Source organism: Eumetopias jubatus, unplaced genomic scaffold, assembly GCF_037043125.1.
Source record: "Eumetopias jubatus isolate StellerSeaLion01/CBP00866 unplaced genomic scaffold, mEumJub1_p1.0 scaffold_12, whole genome shotgun sequence".
NCBI lineage: Eukaryota > Metazoa > Chordata > Mammalia > Carnivora > Otariidae > Eumetopias > Eumetopias jubatus.
This window is the reverse complement of record NW_028274818.1, coordinates 89,297,265-89,309,309: the sequence shown is the minus strand read 5'-3', so window position 1 is coordinate 89,309,309 and position 12,045 is coordinate 89,297,265. Positions and strand designations below refer to the sequence as shown.

Genomic DNA, 12,045 nt, shown 5'->3' with positions numbered 1-12,045 from the left:
AGTATATCTTTAACTTATCATAGTTTACCTTAATTACCATACTTAATACCTTAATAATGATATACCACTTCACATGTAAGAACCTTACAACTCTATATTTGCGTTTTCCCCTCCTAGCTTTGGTACCGTTGTTGCCATCATTCATTTTACTTCTACATGTTATTTTGCTTTAGTTTTTTTTTTTTAAAGATTTATTTAGTTTAAGAGGGGAGGGGGAGGGGCAGAGGAAGAGGGAGAGAGTCTTAAGCAGGCTCCACACTGAGTGCAGAGCCTGATGTAGGGTTCCATTTCAAGACCCTGAGATCATGACCTGAGCCGAAACTAAGAGACACTCAGCCAACTGCACCACCCAGGTGCAACTAAATAGTTATTTTTTTAAAGATACTTTAATTTTTTGAGAAACTACTATAGTGTTCACCATGGTAGTTGCAGCATTTTTTATACTCCTACAAAAAGTGCGTAAGAATTCCAGCTTTTCCAAATCTCTGCCAACACTTTTACTTTTCTGTCTCTTTTTTTTTTTGATAGTAGCCATCCTAATGGGTGTGAGGTGATATCTCAATGGTCATCTGGTAATTAGTGATGTTGCATCTCCTTTTTTTTCCTTGTGTTTGCTAGCGATTTGTATATAATCTTCTAAGAAATGTTTATTCAAGTCTCATTTTCAAACTGGGTTTTTTGTTAAAGTTTTAGGAGTTCTTTATATATTTATATTCTGTATATTCTGGATTTTAATTTCCTGTCAGATATATGATTTGCAGACATTTTCTCATTCCATAGGTTGCCTTTTCACTCTGCGGATTGTGTATTTTGATGAACTGAAAACTTGTCTGTTTTGCTTTTGTTCTCCATGCTTTTGATGTCATACCTAAGAAATCATTGCTAGATCCAATATTATGAAGCTTTTCAAAACTCTGTTTTCTTCTAGGAGTTTTCTAGTTCTGGATCTTACTTTTAGGTGTTTAATCTATTTTGGGTTAATTTTTATATATATGTAAGGTAAGTTTCCAACTTCCCTCTTTTCCATGTGGATATCCAGTTTTTCCAGTACCACTTTGTTGAAGAAACTATGCTTTTTCATTGAATGGTCTTGATACTTTTGTCAAAAATCATTTGACCATATACACAAGGATTTATTTCTGAAATCTGTTCTGTTCCATGGTCTGTATGTCTGTCTTTATGCCACTCCCATACTGTTTTGATTAGTGTAACTTTTTAATATGTTTTGAAATCAGGAAACTTGTGTCCTGTAACTTTGTTCTTCTTTTCAAAATTATTTGAGATTCTATAAGAATTTTAGGATGATTTTTTTCTATTTCTGAAAAAAACTGACAGAAAAAAAGACATTAGAATTTTAAAAGGGATTACGTTGAATCTGTAGGTTGCTTTGGGTACTATTGACATCTTAATGGTATTGTGTTCCTATCTGTAAACATGGGAATGTTTCTATTTATTATCTCTGATTTTTTAGCGGTGTTTTGTAGTTTTTAGCATTATGAGTGTTTCATCTCCTTGGTTAGGTTTATGTCTAAGAATTTTATTCTTTTGTGATGCTTTTGTAAATGAGATTTTTTCCCCCCTTACTGTCCTGTTCTGATTGTTCATTTTGGTATATAGAAACAATTGATTTTTGTGTCTTGACTTTATATCCTTCAACTTTGAAGAAGTCATGTATTCTAATGGTGTTTCTGTGCAATCTTTAGGGTTTTCTACATCTCATAGGTGAACAAAGATAATTTTACTTCTTTCCAGTTTGGATGCTTTTTATTTCTTTTTCTTGCCTAGTTGCTCCGGCTAGGACTCCCAATACTGTGTTGAATAGAGGTGGCAAGAGCAGGCATCATTGTTTCTTGTCTTAGAGAAAAGCCTTTCAGCTCTTCACCTTTGAATATATTAGCTGTGGGCTTTTCATATATGGCCTTTATTCTGTTAGGTAGCTTCCTTCTGTTATTAGTTTGTTGAGTGTTTTTATCATGAAAGAGTGCTGAATCATGTCAAATACTTTTTCTGCATCAATTGAGATGCTCTTGTGGTTTTTGTCCTTCTTTCCATTAAGGTGGGATGATTTTCATATGTTGGACCATTCTTGCATTCCAGGGATAATTCCATTGGTCATGATGTATAATCCTTTTAATGTGCTTTTGAATTCAGTTTGCTGATACTTTTTTAAAGTGATTACTAAATTGGAAGGGCTTACTGTTTCTGTTTGTTTTTTGTATATCTTGTAGCTTTTGTCCCTCTTTTCCTCTCTACTATCCTCCTTAGTGTTTCATTGATTTTTTTTTTGTAGTGACATAATTTTCTATTTCTTACTTCCTTTTGTGTATTATATTCTATAAATATTTTCCTTTTAGTTATTGCAATTACATAAAACATCTTAACATCTATACATTCTGTTTTAAGCTGATAACAATTTAATTTCAACTGCATACAGAAACTGAACTTTTGTAAGCTCCACCCCCCCCACTTTGTTACCGATGTCATAAATTGCACCTTTATATAAAGGTGCAGCATAGGAAATATAGCCAATGATACTGTAGTAGCATTGTATGGTGACATATGGGAGCTACACTTGTAGTGAGCACAGCACAACATATAGAGATGCTGAATCACTGTTGTTCACCTGAAACTAATGTAACAGTGTGTGTCCACTATACTCAAAAAATAAAAAAATAAGAGAGAAAAGGTTACCAGTAAATTAGATTTTGAAAGTAAGTAGATATTCATTGAATAATTAATCACACCTATATAGATTGTATATTCATTAACATAGGAATATAGTTATTCATGTTTTTGTCATTTAAGTTTTGAATAAGAATTAAAAATAAACTTATACACCAAAATTACCTTCATAGAGGTTACTGTATTGGTTCCCATGTTCACCTTTCCTGGAAACTGTTTTAATGTGGCTTCATGTTGCTGTCTAATGTTCTTTCATCTTGAAGGACTCCCTTTAGCATTTCTTGCAGATCAGGTCTAGTTGTAATGAATTTTGTCAGCTTTTTTTTTTTTTTTTTAATATGGGAAATCTTTATTTCTCCTTCATTTTTGAAGCAGAGTTCTGCTGGCTCCAGTATTCTTGATTTTTTTTTTTTACCCTTTTAACACTTTGACTCTATCATGCCACTCATATGGTCTGCAGGTTTCTGCTGAGAAATTCACTGATAATTTTAAGGACGTTCCCTTGTATGTAATGAGTTACTTTTCTCTTGATATTCTCAAGAATCTCTCCTTGATTTTGACTTTTGACAGTTTGATTGTAATGTGTCTTTGTGTGGGCTTCCTTAGATTTATTGGATTTTCCTGGTTGGAGTTCTTTGAGCTTCTTGAATTTCCATGTTCATTTCTTTGCTCAGATTTGGGAAGTTTTTAGCCATTATTACTTCAGATAAGCTCTGTGTCCCTTTCTCTCTTCTTCCAGGATCCCATTATATGTGTATTGGTCTTGACGTCCCATCTTAGGATCTATTTATGTTTCCTCATTCTTTTTTCTTTTTACTCTGATTGATGATTTCAAATGATCTGTTTTTATGTTTGCTAATTCTTTCTTCTGCCTGATCAAATCTGATGTTGAACCCCTTTGGTGAATTTTTCAATTCACTTGTGTTTTCCAGCTCCAGAATTTGGTTCATTTCTTATAGTTGCTTTTTGTTGATATTCTCATTTTGTTCATGCATCATTTTCCTGAGCCCATTAATTGTCTTTGCTCTCTTTTAGTTCATTCTGTGTTTCTTTAGGTTTGATTTCTGGAATGTTATTTTGTTCCTTTGGGCCATTTTTCCCTATTTCTTTGCATGCCTTGTGATCTTTTTTATTGAGACCTAATCATTTGAAAAAAACAACTACCTGTCCCATCGTTATAACCTGGCATCACAGAAGACTTTCACTGATTAGCCCAGCTAGAGGTTCCAGGACCTCTCCAACCAGTTTGAGGATGTATGTTCTCTGAGCCTGTGTGTGTACTTTTAGATTCCCTAAGGAGCTTGTCTGTTTCTTCTCAGTGCTCATAATCTCTTGCTCCCTTTGACATCTGCCTGTGGAACTGCAGCTCTAATGTGCTATGTTGATGGCATTTGTTTTCAGTGGCTTCCAAACAAGGCTGCCTATCCCATTAGTGCTCTAGTCAAGTGAGACAGAAACTAGTCTCTCAGGCAACCCCAGACTAGCCATACTATTGGATGCAGAGTCCCCTCTTTTGTTTCCATCCAGAGGGAGGATCTCAAGTGTAGGAAGGTTGGGGGGAGGAACATAGGTGGGCACACAAAACTCTGCATATTTTCCTTTCCCTTTTGCTGGAATTCCTTGGGTTTTTTTGTTGGTCTTGGTGCTGTTGCTTCTCATTTGGTCTTTAGAGTTCTTGCAAACTGGTATTCTGGTCTCTTTGTTGTTAACTTGGTGTCTGTGGAAGAATGAGGGCCTGAAGCTTCCTAGTCTGTGACCTTGTTGACATCACTCCTTTTCAGGAGTTTCCAAACGATGCTGCCAGTGCCATCAAGTGCTTTGAGTCAAGTTTGAGACAGAAACTAGTCCCTGAGGCAGCTTCAAGATAAGCCAAACTGTTAAATACAAGGTCCACTATGTTTCTGTCCAAGGGACAATCCCCAGTGTGGGAGGTTTCTTCTGGGTTGCATTGTGTGAGGTTGGATTGGTGGGGGTGTTATTTCCTTCTTTCCCTTCCCCTCAGTATCTCTATATACCTTATTCTTTTCCAGAGCATTTCTCTGAGGCTGCCAACCCTCTTCCCTGTAATCAAGTGCTGTGAAATATTAAAGTTGTGACCTGTGTTTGTTATTTTGGCATTTGGTTGTACTTTTTCTTTCTGGGGGTAATTTTATTTGTACTTCATCTAAGTCTTCCATGCATCTTGATTTCTTTCCAGAGTCTTTTAAGCCTCCTCTTCCTGCTGTCTTTAGTAACACACTTTAACAGTACAAGATGGTGGGAGTTCTGTTAGAATCTAACTTACTTCTTAGAGGTAATTTGAAGGTTCTAGTAGTCTCTTTTTCTTAGTAATGCTAAAGGCATGGGTCCTGCGTGATTTTACCAGCTTTTTACTGTATTCTAGGATCACCATTTTCTTTCAGACCTTAAAGTCAGTCCGATATTGCTTTTTAATATGGGTAAAAAGGCAGCTTTGTTTATATTATTATGGCTCACCTCCAGGAGCCACTAGGTTCCTGCCTCATTCAGGCTTTGCTGTTCTCTGCAGGTTCTTGAGCAGGCCAGAGTAGAAATCCCCCTGTTTCCCTTCAGCATCGTCCAGTTCTCTTTTGAACCCTTTTCACCCAGCCTCACCGAGGAGATGAACAAGAGGGTAAGTAAATGAGTTGTGCTAGAGGATTTATTTAATGAGTTATAATCTCCCTGTATTAAGGAAAGTAATGTATACTTTAATAAGTTTGTTCTGTATTTCTTCAGATTTTTTCTGTGTTTATTAATATTTTAGAAAATTCATTTTTATAAAAATGGGAATCAAACTATGTATACTATTTGGCAACTTTTTCATTTAGCAATGTATTGTGTACATCTTTTCATGTCAGTCATGATCTTATTTCCCTTACTTTTAATGGCTGTATAGTATTCCCCTGTATTCTATACCTACTATTTTCATCATTGGTGCTTTATAAATTTTTGCTATTCCAAATAATGCAGTTGTCAAATCCCTGTATACAAATTTTTGTACATTCAGCAAGTGTTTGTGTTGAGAAATTTCTTAAACCAGAATTATCCCATGTTTTGACTCATGTTTTCTTTAGATTTGACTTCTCTTACCACATTCACTTCCTCACTGTATTCTATTTTTCTTGTAGATGAGAATCAAGTGGACAGAGATGTCGACTATTTATGCTGGGCCATTTAGCAAAACTTGCAACCTCAGGGCTCTGAAAAGGCTGTTTAAGAGCTTTGGCTCAATCCGGTCAATGACTCTTGTTCTTGAAACCCATCAGGTAATGAGATGATAGAACTTGGATTTTCACCTCTAGATTAGTGTTGGAAATTCAGATGCCTCCTGGGGCCATTCATGTAACAAATATTAGTGATGTGAGCTTGATTGTCACCAACTAGAGTATGAGTCACGCTGTGTGATGAAACAGTTCTTTACTCACAAGGATGTGTACCCAGTATTGCCAGATTCTCCGACTGTTTTGAGAATCAGATCTGCTATCTTTAAAAGTGATCTAAGTACAGAATCCTGAATGTTTAAAATGTGCTTTCTCTGAATCTTTTATTAATGTCTTTCTTATACCTAAAAATAGAAATAGATTCCCCGGGAAGATGGACCTAAGGGATGGGAAGTATATGTCCGGGGACTATAACCTCTTGCTATAAGTCTTGGGGTTTTTTTTCTCTTTTTTTGGTAAAATATATATAAAATTTGCTTTTTTAACTTTTTAAATATACAGTTCTGTGTTACTAAGTATAGTAGTACCCCCTTAGGCATGGTTTCAGTTACTCATAGTCCAGAAGCAGCTGATATTCTTTCTGACGTATCATCCGAAAGTCATCAGTAGCCTAACCCTACCTCACAATGCCTGTGTATGTCACTCACCTTACAGCATCTTATCAAATAGGCATTTTATCGTCTCACATCATCACAAGAAGGGTAAGTACAGTGGAATATTTTGAGATAGAGGCCACATTCACATAACTTTATTACAGTATATTATTTGTTATTGTTTTAATCTCTTTAATCAGTAAGAGATTAAAGGTATAAATTAAACCTTATCAAGTACAAAAATCTATAGGAAAAGACATAGTATTTATAGGGTTCAGTACTCTCCTTGGTTTCAGGCATCTGCTGGGGGTCTTGGAATGTATCCAGAAATTTTTCATCATCCCAAACTGAAACTCTGTACCCCTTAAACAATAACTCTTCAGTCCCTGTCCCCTAGGTGTGGTAAGCACTATTGTGCTTTCTGTTTTTATGAATTTGCCTACTCTGTTATACATCCTGTAAGTGAAATCATGTAGTACTTGTCCTTTTGTGTCTGGCTTATTTCACTTAGCGGAATGTCTTCAAGGTTCATCCATGCTGTGGCATGTGTCAGAATCTCATTCCTTTTCAAGGACAGATACAATAGCCCATTGTGTGGGGATGTACTACATTTTGTTTATCCATTCATCTGTTGATGAACATTTGGATTGTTTCCACTTTTTGGCTATTCTGAATAATACTGCTGTGAATATAGGTGTACAAATATCCATTGGAGTCTCTGTTTTTAAGTCTTGCGGGTGTATACCCAAAGTGCAATTGCTGGGTTAAATGATAATTCTGTGTATAATTTCAGGAACTGCCATACTGTTTTCCACAGTGGCTATACCATTTTACACTCCTGTTTCTCTATATTCCAGCTGACACTTGTTTTTTTTTCTCTCATTCTTCCTCTTCCTTTCTTTCTTTGTCTTTCTTTCTTAAAGTACTAGCCATCCTAATGGATGTGAAGTAGTAGCTCATGGTTTTGATTTGCATCTCCGTAATGATTAGTGATATTGAGTATCTTTTCATATGCTTATTGGTCACTTTGGCCACTTCTTTGGAGAAATACCTATTCAAGTCCTTTGCCTATTTTTAATTGGATTATTTGATTTTTTTGTTGAGTTTTAGGAGTTTATATATTTTAAAGATACGAAATCTTCGTTAAGATATATGACTTGCAAATATCTTCTCCCATTCATAGGACTGCTTTTTTGATATGTTGATAGTGTCCTTTGATGCACTTTTTAATTCTGATAAAGTCCAATTTGTCTTTTCTTTTGTTACCTCTGCTTTTGGTGTCACATGCAGGAAATCGTTGCCAAATCCAGTATCATGAAGCTTTTCTCTTGGAGCACTTTTGTCTCCATGATGATGCTGTATGTCACATCATCAAGCAGAAAAGCAGTCAGTTTGAAGATGCAGCCTATCCAATAGAAGCACTTAACCTCCCCAAGCTTATAGGAAAGCTGCCTGTGTGAAATTAAGCTCTCAAGACAAATGAGAATCTAAATGACTTGCAGGGATGACTTCAGTGGTTCATAACAAATAATATTGAAAAGCAAGTTGGTTAGTAAACATTTATTAGTGTTTTGCCCATACCCCCCAGGGCGAGAAGACTTCAGTTTTAATTGACAAATAAAGGTTATTTATTGGCTGAGAAATCAGTTCTTGAACCTTGGTGATTCTACTTAAAGTTGATCTGCAATTGCTGTCTAGCCCAGCACAGCAAAGAGAACATTCATTTTGCTGGCTTTGGCCACTAGTTTAGGGCCCTTTCCCAGTTCCTCCTCTAGCAGTTTGAGCCTAGAAAGCAGAGATAAGAAAATCTTTTTTTTTTTTTCCTGCAGCCACATCTCTGTATACAGTATGAAGTCCTGGAAGCTGCCCAGCTGGCCATAGAATCCTTGGATGGCATTCTGGTAGAAGGTGCCTGCATTAAGGTACAGTGGCCAGAGAAAGCAAAAAGGAGCACCCTTCATTCAGCCCTGACCTAGCACAGCCTGTATTTATAGTGCTCTAGTATATAAAAGCTTAGAGAAAAGCCTCAAGAGGCCCGAGCACAAGACTTTGTGTCATGGAAAGTCTTCAGCCAAGCCCAGCATTCTTCTAGCAGTGACCTAAAACATGAACACTTTTTTTGTCAGAATCAGCCTGGGCTACATTGGGGTCTTCCTTGTATTCTTCATCACCACTTAGACCCTAGATGGTTTATTCTGGGTGTTTTTCTGTAGCTGCCCTTTCCTTTAGCTTTCAGGGGGATCAAATAGTGTTTTGAAGTTTCTTATGCAAATAATCAGTTTCATTGGCATAGAAGTCAGGGAACTCATTTCCATTGCAGGGTGTTTGGGCAGGGAGGAAAGGGAGGAGAGAGTATGTTTGCACAAAAACATTTGTATTTATGTATTTATTAAGTCTCTAGTCCTCTGAGGCATTTATCACTAGCCTCCTTACACAGATAAGGAAACTACAGAATTAAGTTACTTGCTAGTATAGAATAGGCCTAAAGGTTGAAGTAGAGGCCTTTTTTTTTTTTTAAGATTTATTATTTTGAAAGAGAGAGAACAGGGAGGAGGGGCAGAGGGAGAGGGAGAGGGAAAGAGTCCCAGGTAGACTCTGCGTTGAGCGTGGAGGAGCCCAGTGCAAGGCTTTGATCTCACAACCCTGAAATCATGACCTGAGCCAAAACCAAGAGTTGGAGGCTTAACCAACTGCGCCACTAAGGCACCCCTAAGTGGTGACTTTCTACCACTAATGCCATCTTCCTTGGTTAGGTGCAGAGGCCTGTGACGGAGCTCACCCTTGATTGTAACACTCTTGTGAATGAGCTAGAACAAGATTCTGAGAACCGAGGTACTATATACCTGTCTGGAGTGAGCGAAACCTTTAAGGAACACCTACTGCAGCAGTCCAACCTCTTCCTTGGCCTGGAAGCTGTCATCTTGCCTAAAGATCTTAAAAGTGGGAAGCAAAAAAGATACTGTTTCCTGAGTAAGTCTGCTGTATGGAATGTAACCTTGGGTAAGGAGATTAGGAATGGTGATTAACATGAGGTCAGAGAAGGGAAATGTTCACCAGATAAGCCCACCTGGGATGCTGGACCACGTTACCAGCTGATTCTGTTCTCCCTTGGCCCTGGCTGGCCTCCAGGCTGGACAGTGACCAGGTTTTGTGGCCCTTAATAACAGAAGGAGCTATTCTTGCTTTCAGAATTCAAAACTTTTGGCAGTGCCCAAAGGGCCCTCAACATTCTCAAAGGCAAGGACTGGAAGCTGAAAGGCCGGCATGCCCTAACCCCCAGGCATCTCCATGCTTGGCTCAGGGGCTTACCTCCTGAATCAAGAAGGCCCCCAGGGGTTCGTGTCATACCTCCCCCCTCCGAGCAGCAGGCCTTACAGGTGAGTGAGTGAGTGAGTGAGTGAGTGAGTGTATCCTAGTGTCAGAGATAGCTGCCTTGGTTTGCTAGCTCGAAGCATTGATTTGCCTTCTGGTGTTTATGGAAGTTAGGAGAGTCCAGCTCAAGTGACACTTAAGCCTTTGAATCTTTTTTTTTTTTTATAAATTTTTTTTTTTTAAGATTTTATTTATTTATTTGACAGAGAGAGACACAGCAAGAGAGAGAGCACAAGCAGGGGGAGTGGGAGAGGGAGAAGCAGGCTTCCCGCTGGGCAGGGAGCCTGATGCAGGGCTCGATCCCAGGACCCTGGGATCATGACCTGAGCCGAAGGCAGACGCTTAACGACTGAGCCACTCAGGCGCCCTTTTTTTTCCCCCCTGCCCTGGCACTAGTTTTGTTTCACTCTCCAGCTTCTTTCAGCCCTGGACACATTTTTCTTTCTCCAAGATCTCATACTTTTGCCTGCTCCATACCTGCTACAGTTAGGGTTTTAATCCTCCAGGTGGCTCTCCAAGGGAACTTGAGGGGCTAACACAGGAGGTTAAAGAGCCGGGCAAGTCTTTAGTAATCTAGCATCCCAAAGTGTAGTACATACACAAGATAATTTTTAGTGGTCATAGACAGACTTTTTCCCCCAATTTTATGCTAAGATCTTGTTCTAACGCTTATTATACAACAATCACATTGAGCCTATGCCTTCATAGATATATTTCATTGAGGTGAAGGAAGAAACTGACTCGCTTTGAAGAAAACAATTAGAGGGATACACAAGTAGAAGGGTGAAGGTTGAAGGTGAATGGCTGAAGTTTGGGAAACCGTGTCCTGGTCTAATCTCCCACACTTAACAGATGAGAAATAGAGGCCAGAGCTGGTTGAGTGATTTGCCCAGGTCACAAAGATACTTAATGGCAGGGGCCATTAGTGATGTGGTTCCTCTGCCTCAGGGCCCTGGAAGACCCAATCCATATGGAGAAAAGAACACGGTTGTACTCCTAAACTACCTGTGGCCTGGAGATGCTGGGGTTGACAGGGAACCCTGAAGTATGGGCTTTAGCTTCAGATAGAGGATTTTCACAGAACCTTTCCTGGGAATCCCATGGTCCTAGAGCCTGAAGAAGAAAGTTGCAGCCCCTCCAAAGGTGAGCAGAGGATACTCTGGCTGAGTGTCAACATGTGGCTTTGATTGTAGGCTCTGAAGGTGGACCACCCAAAGATAGCAGCCTGGCGCTGGGGCCGGAAGATAGGAAAGCTCTACCACAGCCTGGGCCCAGGCACCCTCTGCCTCATCTTGCTGCCAGGAACCAAAAGGTAAGGACTGAAGGGTTGTCCCTTCAGGATTCTGGCCTCTGGGACTTTAGCTATTCTGAGAAAGGCCTTTCGTTGACATTCAGGCATATAAATGAGAACTTATAGAAATCCTCTCTTAATCCTTAGTTTTCTCTAATTACTCTTATTAGCCACTCAGGGAGATCGCTCATCCCAGTTTAAAGCCAGAGGTCTTAGGTCCTGCAGCCTCTGTGGAATAAGAGGCAGCTGCCTAACCCCACTTGAGTAAAAATAGTCAAAGAAGGTCTAGGGGAAGGCCCAGACCAGATATCATCTTTCCCACATTTCAGGAGCATGTTCCTGCCTTCTCCCATTTCCCTCTTTGCTGATTCTAAGCCTGAAGGATAATGGAACAGAACTCTGGGTCCAGTCCCAGCTCTATCACATACCTCCTCTGACAAGTGGCCAAGCCACTTTCCCACTGTGGGTTTCAATTTCCTTTTGGTAAAATGAGAGATTTGGAGTAAATCAGTGATTTTCAAACCCTTTCAACTATAAAACCTTTTCTTTAAAAGAAAAATTGCTGTTAAATCCTAAAGCATAAAGACAGGCAGTTCTGGAATGAGTGGGTGGTGGATGAGTATATCTTGGGGGAGAGGGACGAGAGGGCAGTAGCTGTTTTCAGCACAGTTTGAAAATCACTAGATTGTATTTATTTCTAAAAAGTCCCTTAAAATTTTGACATTCTAGGATTCTTTTCCAGGCCCAAGGTCCCAGATGACAGAACATGAATGCCTCAGGCCTTGAAACCTGATCAGAAATTAATTTCCTGTCATAAAATCCTTGTGACATGCATCTCAGGGCCAGTAAGGAGATGGGCTACCTGCTGGGCAGCTTGAGAGAATTG

At 39.0% G+C, this 12,045-nt stretch overlaps 1 protein-coding gene across 3 annotated transcripts in view; it reads left to right on the top strand.

Annotated features, from left to right (window-relative positions):
* The window catches only part of REXO5 (RNA exonuclease 5), a 38,949-nt gene that overhangs the window by 24,699 nt on the left and 2,205 nt on the right, over nucleotides 1-12,045 (top strand). For all 3 annotated transcript variants that reach the window (XM_028095245.2, XM_028095244.2, XM_028095242.2), the window contains 6 exons: nucleotides 5,210-5,314; nucleotides 5,811-5,948; nucleotides 8,326-8,418; nucleotides 9,250-9,466; nucleotides 9,686-9,873; nucleotides 11,062-11,180. In XM_028095245.2, the coding sequence (XP_027951046.1) occupies nucleotides 5,210-5,314; nucleotides 5,811-5,948; nucleotides 8,326-8,418; nucleotides 9,250-9,466; nucleotides 9,686-9,873; nucleotides 11,062-11,180 (860 nt within the window). The remainder of the gene's footprint in view (nucleotides 1-5,209; nucleotides 5,315-5,810; nucleotides 5,949-8,325; nucleotides 8,419-9,249; nucleotides 9,467-9,685; nucleotides 9,874-11,061; nucleotides 11,181-12,045) is intronic.